General features: G+C 28.8%; 2 protein-coding genes across 2 annotated transcripts; both read right to left on the reverse strand.

The window, feature by feature from the left end:
* Positions 1 to 285: 285 nt before the first annotated feature.
* LOC113797396 (NAD-dependent protein deacylase-like) lies at positions 286 to 2,139 on the reverse strand. The gene is made up of 3 exons (XM_075824612.1): positions 1,938 to 2,139; positions 683 to 1,815; positions 286 to 593 (listed from the first exon to the last, which is right to left on the reverse strand). The coding sequence occupies exons 2-3, from the start codon at positions 1,684 to 1,686 to the stop codon at positions 512 to 514; spliced, it is 1,086 nt and encodes a 361-aa protein (XP_075680727.1). The 5' UTR covers positions 1,687 to 1,815; positions 1,938 to 2,139; the 3' UTR covers positions 286 to 511.
* A 927-nt stretch (positions 2,140 to 3,066) lies between these two features.
* On the reverse strand, positions 3,067 to 4,323 carry LOC113797435 (uncharacterized). The gene is made up of 2 exons (XM_075824886.1): positions 3,831 to 4,323; positions 3,067 to 3,365 (listed from the first exon to the last, which is right to left on the reverse strand). The coding sequence occupies exons 1-2, from the start codon at positions 4,321 to 4,323 to the stop codon at positions 3,067 to 3,069; spliced, it is 792 nt and encodes a 263-aa protein (XP_075681001.1).
* Positions 4,324 to 19,262: the final 14,939 nt, after the last annotated feature.

Here is a 19,262-nt window from a genome sequence, read left to right on the forward strand (position 1 = left end):
GCTCACAATTTTTTTTTCTTTCGACTGAAACAAAATGACAAATTACATTTCTCATCAATACCATATATCTATGCAAAATATAGTCAAAAACTATATACTTGCCCACAAATCAACAGATGAATTTGAATTTAATACTTATATTTTTAAACGAATCATTCTCTATAAAAATACATATTATAATCGTTGAAATAAAGATTTTTCGATTTAAAATAAAAAATTATTATTTGTTCAATACAAACAAAACCTTAGAGCGCTTTAAGAAAAGTAATATATCATAAAAAAGGATTGAAATCAATTATTTTATTTAGTTAATTCAAAATAATGATATAAATGAGAAATTTATTTATTTTTCTTCCTATATCGTTACCGAGAAAAAAAAGAAATCTTTATATGAGTAAACTATATTTCCTGAGGAAATGAGGAACAAAGATGTATTGAAATGATTATAAATGGATGAATAAATTTATTCCTTGGAACCAGTTTTATCATTGATCATTAGTGTATTGATGATTTAACCCCAATGCGAAATCATTGTTTCACCAATCTGTAATGCTTTTGGTAATGTTTGAGCGCATGGACCTTTGAAAAAGTATCTATTTAAATACGATCGGAAAAATAAAATTCAATCATTAGTAAGGAAAATTCACATTTTTTTGGTTGAATAAGTTATCAAAAAACTTACTTTGCATATTCAGAAGCAGCAGTCTGTTCGATATTGAACTCGGAAACAGTTACACCACGTGTAGCTGCTTGTGGTATTAATGATGCAGCTGGATAAACAACAGATGAGGTACCAACGACTAACAAGAAATCTGTAACACTCATCAATCCTTCAGCTTGTTTCAAAACGAATGGATCCAATTGTTCACCGAACCAAACAACGTGTGGACGAAGAAGGCCAGTACATTTTTCACAACGTGGCAAATCTTTTGGATCAATATGACGATCTGGTTCATCCAATTTGATATTTTCCAAAACCGGAACTATTGGAATAGTGAAATTAGTCTTGACTGCTTTACATTGAGTGCATCTGGTTTTGAATAACGATCCGTGAAGTTCGAGTACACGTTTTGCTCCGGCACGACGATGTAATTCATCAACATTTTGTGTAACAACTATCACTTGACGATGTGGTGAATCACGAATAAAATTTTGTTCTAAAATTGACAATGATTTGTGTGCCAAATTTGGTTCCTTTGATGAAACTAATTGACGTCGATATTCATAGAATTGCCAAACCAAGCCTGGATCTTTGGCAAAAGCTTCTGGTGTAGCCAATTCTTCTGATTTGTAATTACGCCAAAAACCTCCTTCGCCTCGAAAAGTTGGAATACCAGATTCCGCACTAATACCAGCACCAGTCAAAGCAACAATTTTAGTTGCTCTGTTGAGCTGATCCTGGAAAGCGTTTACATCGGATGAAACTTTTCGATTATGTGACATATTTCGTTGTTGATATTCGAATACACAAAAGTTAAAGTTGCAATTTGAAAAATTCAAACAAGTGTTATTTGTAAGTTGAATTGCACGAGCTTGTTTGGTCGACGACAATCTAATGGGAACTGAATGAACAATGTTTCGACTCAGGCTATGAATGGAAAATGTTTTTAAACAACATGGATGATGTCTTGGCCGATATCTGCTAAAATGACCGATTGCACTCAGTACTTTTATTTGTTGTTTCATAATAATTATAATTAGTTATTTGATAACTATGCCAATCTTTATTGCCTTAACATAAGAGCTGCATATGATATCAACACTTTCTCTTCAATTCAATAAAAACGTCCACCTCTTTTACGATCCAAATCATTACTTTGACCACCATTAGATCAGGTGCATTATAATCATCGTTGATATCAAATCAAAAAAATTTGATATAAATTTGATATAAGTTAGAAAATAAGAAAAGAAAAAAGATTTTAGTTATCGTATACCTGATAGCTCACGAACTAACAGATTTGTTGATGATTAACTTGAAGAACCTGTTTTTTCCTGTTTTATTTTCTCTCGGGATATTCGTATCATAATCAAAAACAAAAACTGCAACCTTTTTTGCCAAAATTTCAACAAATATCAGCAAAACATTAAAAATAATCAAAAAAATAAAGATGTTTATCAAAGTTGTTGCTAATGAATCATTATTTGTCAACATTTATGTTATAACCAAGAAATCTCAAATATTCAAACATGAAAAACATTTAGGATTTCCAAAATAGTTACAGCTGACAACAGTAAAATTGAAAATGATAATAATAACGGGTTATAATATACAAAGATTCGACACCAGATGGTAGTTTGTTAAATTTTTTTTGGGAAAAAAAAATACTTTTATGGAAATGACAATTTTTGTTTCTCAAATTGAAACAGTAAAACAAGTCTTATGTCACGTAATCAATAATTATTTGCGAAAGAAAAAAAAATACATTTTAAAAAAGAAAAATTTTTCAATAATATTTGATCATCAACAATACTACGTTATTGACTAACAATTTTGTAATAAGCTTTTTGTTTTTGATTAATTTCGATGAACTTTTTCATTATTATTATTATGTTTTTTTTTTCGTTGAAATGATGATAACCTTAGTAATAAAGAAAAGGATGCACCAAGAAATTTAATAAAGAGTTGAAATGAAATGAAATGTTGAATTACGTTTTTTGATTGATTCATTCTATTGTTTGATGGTGAAATATAATCATATAATTGTTGTTCTGATGATAATGTTTGAAGAAAGTTTTTCTGATGAAAATAAAAAAAAATATATAATGGCTACGTACACAAATGAAAAGATTTGTAGTCTTTTCTTTTTTGATCAGATTTATGGATAAAACCTTGACCGTGTCTCTATGTGTGTGTGTGTCTATGTGTGTGTCTATGTGTGCATCATCAAGATATCAATGATGTGAAAATATAATAATTTTTTGTTTTTTTAATTAGGTCATCAATATGAATGAATTAAATGTAAAATTTTGATGAACAAATGTTTTAAATAATATGCATAGAATGAAATAAAATGTTAATAAATTTAAAACTTTCCTAAAATTCGTTGTATGAATGTGGAAACATCACATAACCATTTTTTTATATAACAAAATAAAGAATACAAAATTAAATAGAAACATTTCGATAAGTTTCAATTTGTCAATGAAGAAAACCTGTCCAAAATAGAATCCATAAGAATTACGTGAAATTGCTTGCAAGAATAGATTTCGTTTGATTATTTCTCGTAAGCAAATTATCCGCTTGAATTTAATAACATTTGTTCGAATCAATTGCGATAAATTTCGAGCATTCCAATCATAAAGCATTTTGAAAAATTTTTCATTGTATTTTGGAAATGAAGATATGGCAATAAAAACAATTTCTGCATAGATGAATGTCATAATGAATACCGCAATCATGAAATATGTTTTCACATTAAACTTTGTTGTTTTAGCGCAAGAAATTACAATGATCATACACAAACTTTTCGACATTAACTCAATAAACATGAGAAAATTGCCCTGCATGTTCCTAAAATGAACCATTTCACAATAATGACGTAAATAATAACAACGAAAATCTTTTTGAAAAATTGCCATTCGACGATTCCGGATCGATTTCCATTTTCTTACCTCTCTGATTAATTGCCTCATGTTTATTTTGAGATAGCCCAAGCTAAATACTAAATAAATCAACTCTATAGAAACATCCATTATGAAATGATCAATATTTGAAAACATTAGTAGAGAAGATAAAATGCCAATTATTAATTGATTGATTGAGATTTTCGTTTCCAAAAATTTCATCGTTAAAATATAGGACATTTTTATAGATGTCAAATAAAAACCATATTTAAATAAAGAGTTCAATCTCAATGTGAATCGATAAGATTTTGTGAAAAATTTAATCAATGATTGTCGATTTGAAATATTCAAGTTTTCATCCACTGTTTGATCCAATTTAATCAGAATTTCATTCAATGGATATCGATAATTGATTAATTTTTGAAAAGTTGAATACCATTTATATGTGTCCATCAATATAATCGCCCCTGAAAATGATCCATACAATCGCATATCCTTGAATCCCAACATTTGCTGTTCGATTTCTAAGAAAAATCTTATGTATGGAATATAAGTACCCATAATCATTATAAATGCCATGTATAAGGAGGCACTGAAATAGAATAATGCTCGAAAACAACGTTTTCTGAACGGTATTGAATGAGTTCGATATTCAAACATTGAATAATTGATTCGTTGAATATATCGCTGTGAATGTTTGAAATACATCTGAAAAATTGTCGAAATTGAGTTAATTTCCTGCAGATTTTGGTCCATTATAACAGAATTAGAATTTTTCAATGTCATTGCACAGAAAAAGACAAAAAAGAAATGAGAAAAATAATGGTGATTATTTTTTTTAAATAAAAACATTCTTGACGAATTTCCGATTGCTAAAGATATCGATCATATATATGAAAATAATAAAATTCTAATTTAAACGATATTTGTATGAATTATTGATTTTTTTTCAAAAATGAACAATAATTACTTTTAACATTTAAACGAAAATATCATCTGATCGTACTTGAACTATTTGCAAATATTTGCTGATCATCATTGTGATCAACCTTGAAATTCGTTTTTTTCTCAAATAAGAATATTTAAAATAATATCTATGATAGCAGAATAGTGTTTTGACTATTGCGACACAAGAAATATCTATCTTCAAAACAAATTCTACAATTTTTTAAAATTATTTTTTTCAAAAAAAAGCATGTGATTATGAAATTGAAAAATACAGGTAGCTATTTTTTTTAATTCATATACAATATTGACATTGATCAAATCAATATGAAATATTGTCAGATATTGATCTAACAAAAAGAAAAACAAATGTCGGTAATGATGGATAACAAAGTTAAGCTTTATTTTTTCGGCAAAATCATAAAGATTTACAAAAAATTGCAAAAAATATATTTTTTTTATTTGGAAATTTTGACACAAAAGATAGTCATGTATAAATATCTAAGAGGAAGAAGATTTTTTCTTTTGACATTAAACATCACCTCGGTATTATTTTTTTTGTGGTTGTCATCATTGATCATCATCATCATCATAAGTGTAGAAAGAAAACAATTCCATAAATCTTTTAGCAAACACATCCAAATCTAAAAATGACAGGTTTATCCATGCATATAAATGTATATTGTATTGGCAATATGTGTACATCAGTTCGATAATTGCGGCATCTTTTTTTTTGTTTTGTTTTGTTTTTATCTTTTATTTACCGCGACAACGTTGAAAATGAAAAATTTATCGATAATCACGATGATAGCAAATGACAGCAAGTGTAAAAAAAAATTAATTTTTTTCCATTGTTTGACTACTACTTATTATGCATTATGAATCTGTTAATCTTCTCGACAGTTGGTTGATTGGTTGGATGGATGATTTGTCAACAATGGATGCCGACAATATATAATTGTCATTGACGACGATTAATCAATCAATGATGATGTTGTTGTTTTTTTTGACAAATACCTGTTCAACTAATCGATTAATATGAGTTAGATTGAATGATTGCAATCCTTTAATGCATGACTATGAATCTGTGGTATTGATTAGATTTGGATCAAGGAAACAAACTTTATGGGATTGAAGTTCTGATTCTGAAATAATTTGCTTTTTTGGAAAAATGTATTCATTTCTTGATGAATTATAAATTTGAAAACATTTGAATGCTGTATCAAAAGATGGCAGCTAAATCAGCATCAAGAAATATTCGAATCAAATGGATAATATTCGAAAGATATTATTCAAAAAAAAAAAAGATTATAAGAATGACGACGAATGAAAAAATGACGAAATCATTTTAGATCTAAGCACGATGTTGAAATGTATTGATCAAATTTTGCACCCATCTCAACAACAGTAAATAAGATATGAAGAAAAAAAAATTTATTCAATATCTGGAATTGACAGACAAAATGATTGACAAAATTGAAATCGAATTCAAATCCGATTTACAGATTACATAAATATACTTCTTATTTTCTTCGTTTGTCTTGTAGAAACTCCCATCGGCCTACGAACCAAAATCGAAAAATTGTTACATTTTCAATTATGTTTTAAGAAATTGAAAACATTGATTCCATTCTTTAGTCTTTGTATATTTGGGTATACAATTTTGCATGTATGACATTTTCCCGTGGAGAATTTGTATTTATTTTCTTTTTCTTGTTTCGTTTTTTCTTTTCTCCAGTTTTGGTTCCAATTTTTTTTCCAAATGTTGCTTTTGTAATTATTTGTGTGCATTTGTTGTTATTTTTAACATTTTCGTATATCTTTTACCCAAAAAACAACATAAACATCCTGTTTTTGTCTTCTTTTTTTTCGACAAAGATAAATCTCACAATTTGATGCCTAGTGTGTGCATTTTTCATTGCACTTTAACTAACCTAACCAAACCAAACCAACAAGTGGTTTGGTGTGGTGATTTATGACACCTGGTCTTTTTTCGTTTTGTTTGTTATCTTAATACCAGTGATATTTTTTAATGACAAATGTTAATCTGTACATTTGTCGGCATCATCAACAAACGTAGAAAGCATTGTTTTTTGTTGTTGTTGTTGATTATTTTCATTCATATATTTGAATTGAAATACATAAAAAAAAATATCACCATTTAGTAATGATAACATGATAAGAATGATCGTATCCGATTCAATCATTATCATCATCATTCAATAGTAAGACATTCATTCATAAGATTATTTCAATGATAATCAATCTTAAACAAACGGACCAAAAGCTGTATAAGTGTCATTTAGAAATTTTGTTGTTTTTTGTTTGTAAGAAGCAACCAAAAAATGATATTGTCTTATAAACAGCTAATCATCAGAAATAAAATAAAACAAACCTGCCATCATAAATTGCAATTGTTTTTTTTGAGCAAATAGACTACTCTCAAAAAATCATCAGAAATAAAAAAGGAAATAGTAATATATCTCTATGAGAATGGATATCATTCGATACGATATGTTACTATTATGTATCAATCATTATAATCATTGTGGCAATATCTAAAATTATTATTGTAATTTTATTTGCTTATAAACAACATTTGCTATTTTTATGTGTTTTATTTGTTTGTCAAGAATTGACAGACTGTTTGGTGCCATCAATTCTAATATTTTTTTTGAAAGTGATTGATTAATTACATTTATTTTTTTTTGAGTGAAATCTTCAGATTCAGATTAAATTCTGGCATTTTATTATCCATTTCGATCATCAAACTTTATTCCAATGTGTAAGTAGTGAATTAATCCTTTCCTTTTAGTTAGCATTAGTATTTTTATTTGTTTGTTATATATTAGATTTAAGGTAAAAAAAGTGTTGAAAATTAAACAAGAAATTTTTTTCCCTTGAAAAAAAATCCATCCACTGTTTACAATCAAAAAATTTAGTTTTGAAAACAAATCAATGAAAAGATTTCTTTTTCAATAATGAAAAAGTTTCAAAATATTTTCATGAAAGATTCATCCAACCGTAAGCTTCACCCTCTTTTTATCATATATGATAAATATCAATGTTTTTTTTTTTATATAAAGATTTCATAAAAAATATTTGAAACACTATTTTTTTCTACTTATTCATTTCACTTGAAATCATTAACGGCCTTACATTTGTCAAATATATTACTTACTTGCATTACATACTTAAAAATTGAAAAATCGTCCAAAAAAAATGAAACAATCATTTGTTTCGATCCGACGTTCCTGAAATTCAATTGTCACTATCTCTCTCTCTCTATTTTAGAGGTGTTCATATTCACATTCATCCAGCAAAAAGAAAGAAAAAAAAATTTGGTTGATTAGATCTATTTTTTTCTGCTGTTTCTTCTTCTTCTTTTGCTTGGACAAAAAAAATCATTGCTTAAAAAATTCAATTGAATTGAAATTTTTTTATTAAAAAAAATTGGACACAAGGTGTCGGTCGGTAAAAAAGTCTTTTCGTGGACCAACACCTTTTCATTCATTCATTCATTCAGAGATTCTATTCATTCAAAAATTCATTGTCCAAAGCCATGTTATCGTTGATAGGGCAAACAACACTGGTAGCTAATCGAAACATGGACATTTTGAAAGAAGCAAAAGAAAAACGACTAGAGACGAGTCAATGAGGGGATGAAACAAAATATGGTATGGGGGTCGGCTATGTTGATCATACAAAGATCATCAAATAGACAAATACACAAAAGGTGTCACAAGTTGCATTTTGTGTATGCATACACCAAAACAACACATTCATACACACAAAAGATTTCGCTTATTTTTTTTACCTTTTTTGCTAAATTTTTGATTGAGCCCAAACCATAGAACACAATGAAAAACAAAAATTTTTTTGATTAAAAATGTTCCTTTCTTCGCTTCTTCATTTTTCTTCTTCTTCTTCGTTGATTAAATCTTCACAATAGTTTGTGTATATCGGGAGCAGTAAAAAAAAGATAAGAACACCTCTACAAGAAAAAAAATAATGAAAATAACAACAACAAAAAAATGTAACATAAACCCCCTGAAACATACAAACTATGCTGCGGAAAAAACATTATCAATCTAATTATTTTGTTAAGGTTACCGAGAAAATAAAAACTGTACTGATCGAATCAGATTGGATCGGATAGGATCGAATGATTGTCATTTGTTCTCAGCAGGTTATATACGAATGGCATAAGATTTATGCATAGGTTTTTTGGATCATCATCGTCATCATCACCTTTGATGACAATATGAACTTTTATTTTTATTTTTTTTCGGTGTTGCCTGTTCGTTAGGGTCTTCCTATTGTTCCGAATTTTTTCGCTTTTTTTTCTTTGTCGCTTTTATATGGCTGTTGTTGTTGCTGACAAACAGGAACCGCGCCATCATATAAACAAAACAAAACAAAAAACTGTTATCATTTGTTATTCAGGTGTAGGTTATTCATAGTCAGTTTTCGAAAAATTCCAAAGAAAAAAACATTTTTTTCCAACAGTAAGATGATCTTCATCCATAACCAACCAAGGACATTGATGGTGAATGAACTTATTTTTTTGGTTAATTTCAACTATGTTCATTATCATTATGGCACGTAATAAGAATGATGATTTACATGTTTTTTTTGCTTGAATTGATAAATTTTTATTCATTCAGACCATAACACTCACACACATGATTGTGACAGGCTAAATTAGGCGTCAAATTCTACTATGTTGGATTTTTTTTAATTATAATTTCACTGTTGTTTTAGTCTGTTATATTAGATTGTTTGCGTGATAATTGATGACCATTCTAGAAGATCTTTTTGTAGATGAGTTACAGATTCATTTGATCATGGTAACAGCTTGTTTTTATCGGGATTTGTTTGTTTGTTTGTCTTGTTGTTGGTTTTGTCTGTTTCTGGTGATATTTGATGCTGGCATTACGAATAAACATTGGCCTCTCTCTCGCACAGACTTTTAGACAACATGGATATTTTCATTTTGAATCGGAAATTTTTCTCTATCTAGATTTGAAAGTTTACCTTTCAAATCATCCATGATCAATCGATCAAAAGATTAAATTTTTTCTTTTTGGTTATAATTAAGGTTTTCAAATAAAAATTCATCAAAAAATAAAATAAAATCCCTGTGATATAATATATTTTGATTATTGTAATAGGGGTTTCACACTAGCAGCAATGTGAATGAAATATTTCAAATGCAATATTTCACTACATTTCAGCCTTATGGACTGAAATATTGCATTTGAAATATTTCATTCACATTGCTGCTAGTGTGAAACCCCTATAATAGAAATTTTTGTTTAGGTAGGTACGTTACAAAGGTATTCATCCTATTCATTACTTGAACACATATATCACCAATATATTGCTCGAAAGAAAAAAAAAATGAAAGAAGATTATCTCTTCCTCTATTTTGGCTTTCTTTCAACTGATTCGATTGAATTGTCAAATAAATTGTACACACACAGTATTTACAGTTAACAAAAAAAAAATATTTCGCAAGTGTCAAAGTCAAAAAAAAAAAAAATCCCAAATAGATTCAACTATTGCTATACAAGTAGTAAATGACAATGGCATTGAACAGAGGATAATAATAAATTGGAATTCACTATATCCATTATATAAAAACTGTCTTTTCGACAATATTTATCTGGCTTCAATACTGTAGTTTTGTATACTAAAGTTTGGTCGAATTGAATCGTCCCAATATGTCTCTATTATTATTATTATTACCATTATTATTGTTATGATGATGATGATGATTTTTGATGATTAGCCTTCTTCTATATTGTATTATTCATACTCGTGCTTATTCGCATAATATTTGCATTTTAGATACCTTATGAGATTTTCTCTTCATTTATAACCAGTAGTAGTGACAAAAAAAAAAAAATTTGGGCCCTTGTTGCTCTATATGAAAATTGATTGTGTCCTGTCTTTTTTTTTCCTGATACGGATTTTCTCTTGTCCAACTGTCATACATTGTTCTTTCATTCATTGTACTGTTGTTGTCACTTCAATGTGTATATAAATGAGATATATCTTCCATCCATTTTTTTCATTGTAAATACGATCACCAACAATTGTCGGCAATCCAGAATATATAAACGAAAAGCCTGATTGAGATGTCATCCTAACTGACGTATTCATTGTTGGGCCACAAAAAACCAAATGAAAAATAATAATAACGAGTAGAGACAGGATAGGACCAGAGAAAAGAAGAAGAGAAATGAGATGAGTGAGAGAGAGAGAGAGAGAGAGGGAACAAATGACACTGAATGGGCTAATCTTTTTTTTTAGCTAACAATTCATTCATTCATCTTTATGTTGTCTGTACGTCATTTTTTATTCAATTATTCATTCTGGAGACCATAGTTAAATCACAATGGATGGAAACATTTTTTTTTGGTTCATAAGGCTCGATAGTGAAGAGTCCATTGTAATATTTTGTATGTTGGGACCCGATTGTCTTCTTCAGCTGAGTCTTCATTGATTGAAAAATTTTCAGTTAGTCCGGCAATGAACATACATGGTAAAAATTTTCGTCTATGTCATATGTTTTTATTATATATGTAATGTAATCCTCTTCGATCACTAGCTTCCTAAGGTCTCTCTCTCTCTCACCAATAAACTGTCATGGCTTATTAGTTATATCTATCTATGTGTAACATACGTACCACATATATGCAAATATATTAAACAGAGTGAAAAATAAAAACGGTCAAAATCAGACCAAAACCTGCAAAAAAAAGATACCAAATGTCACATTTATAGAAATAAAAATCGATTGTTCTCTATTATTTTCTTTCAACAACATTCATTTCGAATTGCGTGTGAATCAATGAAAATGATGTCTTCATTTTCAGTCAGAAAAAAAATTCATTTCAATTCACTAGCATTGTCCAACCAGTACCCCAACCAAACAACAAACAAAAAGATGATGATAATTGGAATAACAATATTTAATAAGTGTGACGATTCATATCGAGGCCTTAAACCAGAGGACGTGACCGTTAATATTTTTCCGTTTCTGGACTATCGTTACACACAATTTGATCAACAGCGACAACAACAACAACAAGCCCACGTTACGGATAATTAACACTATTTGCTTTTTTTTTTTTTTTTTTGGTTATAACATTATTCAAATGTGACCGATCAATTTGCATACAATTCTACAATAATCAAAGTAGGTGTGTGTGTGCCTTGAAAATTGATCGAATAGGTGTTTAGTTTGCTTATTTTCCATCGATATCATCAATCTTCAAAAACGACAACAAAAAAAAACATTTTTTTTTTTGAAATTTGTGATTAAAAATAAATTCATTAATTATGATTGGAAATAAAAAAAAAGAAATATTTTGAAATTTAACAAACTAATCTGTGCAGCTTGATTTTGAATTGGTCTTTTTGCTATATTACTATCACGGATCAATTATCATCATAGCATCGATTTTGAAGAGAGTGAGAGAGAAAAAAATTATTCTATTATCAACATTTTTAATAGCTGATTTCTTTTTTTGGTTCATTGTCATCGTGTTACATCCCAAGCAACATCAATTTGGCTGGCTGGCTGTCTGGCAGTTTTTTGTTTATTGGATTGAATCTTGCCCAATTGGTAATTTCTATGAATGATAACACCAAGAAATCAAGAGGGAGAGATAGAAAATGGTGAGGTGGTTGCCTAGTTTTTCTGACAATAGCCAAAATTGATAGATCCACAAAAAAAAGAAACAACAGCATACACAGACAAACATACAACAACAACCAATGTCATATGCTTAATTCTCGATGATTAATTGGTCCACAAAAAAAACATATACACATCGGGAGAATGATATTTTTTCTTTCACTGATTCGACCTTATGGTTTTTTTTGGTTGTTGGCAAAATTAGTGGTGAATATAGCAACAATAATAATGGCAACAACAAAAAAATAACACTGCGCAGTTTTTGCTATTATCTCACGTTGTTGTTGTCACCCAATATAATCGTGGTTTTTTTCTGGAATTCAACAACCAAAATGAGATGATGATGTGAGATTGTTTTCAATTAAATCTTATCGCAGAACCAGAACGCAAACACTGTTTTTTTTACATGTTTGGTTACATTATTTTCTTTCACTAATATTTTTTTCAGTCCAAAAATATTCTTTGATATTTTTGGCTCCCGTAAATATTTATGTTGATTATCTCTCTCTTCTTGTTTGTTTGTGTGTGTGTGTGGTCCCTATAATTTTTTTATTATTAGTTTATTTACACACTTAGGACCAAATTTTTTTTTGTTCACTATCTTGATGTTCGAGCTAACATTTGATATTGTTTCATATTTGATGTTGTTTTCTTTGTCGCATATTTGATGTTTTGTTGTTGTTGTTGTATAAATTTTGGTGAATAAAATACAGGTAATAATAATACGTGCACGCCCGGCTTGACTTTATTTTATTTTATTTTTTCATCTGAAAATTGTTAGCAAAATAAAATTTGCTTAAAATGTCATACAATAAATTATGTTTTGATAACATTATATGAACAATAAACAGCGACAAATATTGCAATTGGGCACTTACTTATCATGTTGTCCCTAGGTCTACTGATTTCTAATTGACCCTCTATATCAGTTTTTTTTGTTAGTTTGAAACGAAAACAAGGTTTCATTTCGGCTTTTCGTTTATTTAGTCCGTATATTTATTTGACCGAACCGAAATTATTTTGTCTTTTTCTCTTCACCGAATATTCAACTATCTAAAGATAACTTAAGAATTTCGTTTTCTCTTCTTCTTTCTTTGTTTTGTTCTGGTTTTTTTTTGATCTTAATCCGACCAAATTTATCTATCTATTTCAACTAACTATGGTCCAAAAGTTTTTTTTTGACGTGTTAATTTTCTACGATTGTGTCCACTTTTTTTTTGCATTATTTACATAAAAGCATTACCAGAGATATTATTTGGCCTAATAATGTAAATACAAAATTGAGTTGTTATAACCTTTGGTCAAATGAACTGAACTGAACTGAACTAATGAAAAAAAAATCTAACATCCAATGAAAAATGAATATTATGGAAATTTGAATTTTTTTTAGCTGTTGTCCATGTTTGATGATGACAGACTTTTTTGCTGCATATTGATAATGTTTACCATCCTCGGTTATATGTGTTTATTAGCATTTGTATTCAAAAAAAAAATTTGTCGGCCAAAAAAACGTTTGTTTCGTTTATTTGTACGTGTTTGAGATAACGATATATCGACCAATCTCTTCTCGATCGATGATCATTCATCTCTCCTTTTTTGTTGTTGTTGTTGTATTTATTGTCTCTATCACCTTTGACCTTTTTTTTATTATTATCGGTTGTATGTGCTTTATGGCTATGTATAGTGAATAGAGGTAGCAACGACGATGATTTCAAATCCAAATTGAATTGAATCATTGGCGAGGTGTAGTAGCAGACATAATCTTTTTTTTCTGGATCATGGATAGATTGATGGAACAACATTGAAAAAAAAGAAGAGAAAGACATATTGTCTGATATTATTGGAACGTTTTATAATGCATGATCGCCTAGCCTTTTTTAGAAATATTCGAGGATCATTCAGGCCATCTTTCGTATACAATTTAATACCCAGCTAATTTGTTTGGTTGGGATTGAGCCAAATATACAATCAATATACATTCATTTTGGCTGACTGACTTGTTTCTGATTTGTCCATTGTCTTGAATGATTTTTTTTGTTGCTGGTTTTTATTTTCAATTTTTTTTCTTCCCAAATTGTCAATTGTCAATTTGGAACTTTGTTTGAAATTCAATTTAAGACTCTTTTATTTCTTTATTTTGGTTGTCATTTTGGAAAAAAAATGTCATCAATGATATCGGTGATGTAGACAACTCTATTAAAAAAATTGAATAGATCACAGATTGAACACTATTGTTGTTGTATTGGATTCCACTTTAGGGAAATATATTGATTATATTCAATTCAAATTCATTCAACGGATGTATCATAGAGATAAAATGATTGATAAAGATTTTATTTTCATTTGTTAGTTTGATAATCACATCTTGTGATGGTAGAAGATGGTAAAATCATCAGTAGATGTACTTTTTTTTCTTTGGTGCACACATCTATTGATGATAATGATCTGCGTACAATATCCGGCTTAATGTCATTAGGCAAAAGTTTTTTTGTTTGTTTTGTTATTGTTTAATATTATATGGCTGCTATGTTCTTGTTTTTTACTGTTTATGTTTATGTGTATGTGCAATGTAGTGTATGATCCAAATTTTGCAGCCTTCATTCAGTTGGAGATCACCTTTTTTTTCAGTGGTTGTTGTTGTTCATTTTTATTTTATTTTTTTCACATTGGTTTGCTCGGTTGCATCCAGATTGAAATCTTTATGCATTTCTTTTAATAAAATATATAAATTTTTTTCTACTTCTTAATGGGGCTCGATGCTCAATTGTACTTATCTAAAAAATATCTGTCGACCTTTAGAAAAGAAAAGAACTTTTTTTTGAAAGTTTTCTTGTATGGATTCATTTCTGATTCCATTTAGAATGATGTGTGTGTGTATGTGCGTGGGTGCTTTTCTGGATGATGATGATTGTTTCATAGAATTGTTAAAAAAGTTTTTTCTTTTGTTACTTTGGCATTTTCATGTTATCGTTGTTTTTTGTTGTTAGCATCCATAGAGACGGTCATGTATTATTATTTTTTTACTTGAGACAAAAGAGAAGGCCATGAATGTGTAGCATACAGATCAGATTCATGTATTTTGATATTTCTTTTCTTTTCTAACATTTTTTTTGAATCAAAATATTTTGTTGAGTAAAACGAAGATGGTAACGCGCATCCACATTTACACACATGTCTAAATACAACAGATACCCAGGATAGTCAAAATTGGAAACAAAACAAAAAAATCAGTACCGCCCAGTATACATCTGAAAACAACCAATCGTCATCAGAATGGTTTTTAGTATCATCATTGTTCATCCGACAAAAAAAAACAGCAAAAAAAGAAGGATGATACAATTTTTTGGTTATTGAATTACGTAAATGGAACAAACAAACAGATATGATAGAATCCTTTCCATTCATATGTAAGAAACACTGGAAAAAAAGCTATATGATAAAAGAGATGAGCCATGCGCATTCAATTCTCATCATCATCATTTTTTCAAAAATTCTGTTCCTTTCCCTTATTGTCACCTATCATTTATATTCCCTTTCTTTCAATGTATCAATTCTATTATTTTTTTGTTGGATCATCAATTCTTTTCTATGGATTCATCATTCGAACGCTTCTTCAACATCATCATATAAATAAAATAAGTATGGCTATTTGGATGATGATGATGATGATGATTGAAGCTCCACCTTTTATGCGTAAGCAAACCGTGCTTTATTGTATATTATGCGTATTTCGGTTGGCTCATCCGCACACACAAACACAACACATATCATCCATATCTATGTGTTTGTCTGTCTGTCTTTCTATTTCTTTTTTCTATTTATCTCTCTCTCTCTCTCTCTCTCTCTCTGACACTCTCTCCCTCTCTGTGATATACATGAACAAAATATAAGTATTTTCAATGTATTGTGAGAATCTGTGTATGTCTCCTCTTTGCTTTTGTCAGTTATATTCATTGTATGATAGTCAGTCACACAAAAAGACGCTCCACCTCTATCTCTACTGATTCAACCAACCAACAAAACTGATTCACCCAAAAAAAAAATCTTCTCAAGATTTTTTTTTCCATCTTTTTTGGTTTAGGTTTTTGGTTATTGTCATTCGGAGTATTTGGTTATAAGTATCATATACCAGTTTTTTTCCAAAACATTGTTGATCAGTATTTTCTTTTTCATTTCGATTGCATCATATTTTTTTCCATTTTCGAAATTGTTATCATTGTTCCAAATGTGAATGTGTTTGTGTCTGGTGTGTGTGTGATGTTTGTCTGCTGATTTATTCAACCATCTGCTTATTTATCATTGATGATTCCTGATATATTTACCTGATTGTGTATCTTTATGTGTGTGTATGTGTGTTTTTGCTTGTGTCTTGTTCAATTTAATTCATTTCATTGCAATATCATTTTGTTTCAAAAAAAAAGAAATTAATGTGTTAGATTCCATTCAATGTTTACATTCATATTACAGAATCTATTTTTTATTGATTTATCCAACTTCCCCCAAAAATAATAAATAAATAATCAACTTTAACTTTGAACTATTTAAAATCAATATCCATCGAAAAACAAAACAAAAATACTACTTGACCTTACGGTAACCTATGTTCATAATTTCAATATATTCGAAATTCATACTTTATGTATTTTATCTTAAAAGTTAAATTATTACTCAATATCCAATCGATATGTTTGTTTGTTTTCTGTTGGTGTTTTGTAATTTAATTTGATTGATTTTTTTTTGGAAATGTTGATTTTTTCTCGAATGAAGAATGGTAAATGGGTGGAGATTATTGTTTTCTTTTCATCATTTCTGAATATTATGGAAAAAAAATCCATCAAGGATTCATACATATCTAATAGGCGGAGCTTATTCTTTAGCCGATCGGGTTACAATTTGAATGTTGGCAATCAACAGTGTTTGAATCAAAAAAAATTATATTAAAAGCAAAAAAACAACATCAACATCAACGTAAATACCAATCATGTCGATTACCAGTGATTTAACAAACGGCTCATAGGCTATTCAAGATTCATTTTAGCAATTTAATAATAATAATAATAAAGTATCGAAAGTCCAGTTTGTGTATGTGTTTCAACATATATTCTGTGTTGCAATTCTTTTATTGTGGAACAAAAAAAAAATCAATTTCATTAAATCGATACATTCATTTTGATCAAAAGTTGGTGTGTGTGTGTGTGTGTCTGGAGTGTTGATGAGTTCAGCACATTTTGTTTTTTGTTTTGTTTAGTTTTCAAATTTTGATTATTTTCATTGATATTATCGAAAATGAATTTCCCGTTTGTTTGTTATTTTGTTGAACATTTTCAACACCCAGAATTTTGTCATTTTTTTCTGAAAAAAAAGGAAAGAAAAATTGAAATAAAAAAATTTCACTAAATGTCAAGTAAACAACAACAACAACAGCATTCGTATTAGATTAAGTATCGTTGATAAAATCCTGTATCAACCATGACCATAGTAACAAACGTTGGTTAGCAAATGTGTTTGTGTGTGTATCATTGTCCAAAGCTAAAAATATTTGATTTCGTTTCTTAATGGAAACATCTTTATCTTTGATTATATTTTTATTTTTCTGACTGCAAGTTTATTTATTTTATATGTCCATTTTCGTATTTTTTGTTGTTAATATAGTCTATTAGATTTATGAACAGAAAATATAAATGACTATTAAGGAAGAGTTCATCAATTTTCAACAATAGACTAACTAACTAACAGCAAAACAATTGTATTAGATTGGCTATTTAGATGATCTTTGAATTTTATTTTATTCTTTGGTTCATTATGGATGATGATGATGATGATGATCGACGTGTGCTCCAAAGGTCCAGTAATGTGTAAAACGTTGTTAATGAGCGTGCAATCATTTTCATCGCCCATCGTTTTTGATGTTGTTGTTGTTTTGGAAGTGAAAAAAAAATCTTTTTCTTTTTTTCAACCATTTTTGATCGTTTCGAATCTAACACTTAAATAAAGCCGAAGCTAACCAAACGTCAAATTAATGACTCTTTGCTCGGAATTCGTACTATTGAAACAAACAAATGAAAAAAAACTAGTATTTATTGTTAGACCATTCATTGGATTTGATAATATAATGATAATATTAATAGATTGGGCGTGCGCATTTAACAACTAGAAACAAAAAAAAATCGAAAATTGAAATCCAAAAAAATCAAAGAGAGAATCCATTAAATTGAATCCGGTAAACATTTTTTTTTCGGGATTCGTAATATTGGCTATCTTGATTTTCATTCATCTTTTTGTTGTTCACAAAGTTTCAATTATAACGATAATATATTTTTTATTATTCGGTCAACTGAAACCTGTGAAACTTAATTTGTTGACTTTTAAGGTGTTGAGATATTTTTTTCATACCATAAACAAAAGGGATGATCAGAAAAAAAACGGTAAAAAAATAAAACTAGGACAATCATTATTTAATTAACTGTAATTTTGTGTAAGTGTTAAACAAAAAATTCTTAAAAATTGCGTTTGCAACCAAAAACCTCAAATAGCCACAATTGTTTTAACTTTTCAACATATTTTCTGGCTGAAAAGACAAATTTTTTATTTTTCTTTTCTTTTTAAATTATTGAAAAAAAACAAAACAAAGAAATCATTTCCGTTCGAAATGGCCAATTAAGATGGCGAAAAAAAGGATCTTTCGTTATTTACAAGCCCAGCCAATATCTCACACAAAAAAAAATATTCGACATGTACAAACAAGGATCTTCGTTTTATTCATCGTCGAAATTTAGATGGCTATTGTAGAATGAAGTAAAAAAAATGGAGAAAAAAAAATTGTCATCATCATTTAGAGAAGAGCCTTTTTTGACACAGGAAACCGGATTCTTGTTTATCATCATCGACACACTTATCGTGATTGAAGATCTTTTTTTTCCAGCTTAAATTGTTTCCAAGTTTTCAAGGGTTAAGATTTTTGAAAACTTTTTTATTTTTATTTTCAGGGTTTTTTTTCTACCACAATAAACATAAACGAAATTGACATTGATTAAAGTGATCA

This window comes from Dermatophagoides pteronyssinus, unplaced genomic scaffold, assembly GCF_027571235.1.
Source record: "Dermatophagoides pteronyssinus isolate colony J.1.1.1.1 unplaced genomic scaffold, Derpt_VIB-CSIC_2022.12 sq0002, whole genome shotgun sequence".
NCBI lineage: Eukaryota > Metazoa > Arthropoda > Arachnida > Sarcoptiformes > Pyroglyphidae > Dermatophagoides > Dermatophagoides pteronyssinus.

What these genes read in the sequence shown, in the direction of transcription:
- LOC113797435 (XM_075824886.1), bottom strand. Translation starts at nt 4,323, where the DNA reads ATGGACCAAAATCTGCAGGAAATTAACTCAATTTCGACAATTTTTCAG. An exon ending in GAACTCTTTATTTAAATATG is followed by an intron (nt 3,366 to 3,830) that starts GTTTTTATTTGA and finishes TCATCTATGCAG; the next exon opens with AAATTGTTTTTATTGCCATA.
- LOC113797396 (XM_075824612.1), bottom strand. Translation starts at nt 1,686, where the DNA reads ATGAAACAACAAATAAAAGTACTGAGTGCAATCGGTCATTTTAGCAGA. An exon ending in GCTGCTTCTGAATATGCAAA is followed by an intron (nt 594 to 682) that starts GTAAGTTTTTTG and finishes GTATTTAAATAG; the next exon opens with ATACTTTTTCAAAGGTCCAT.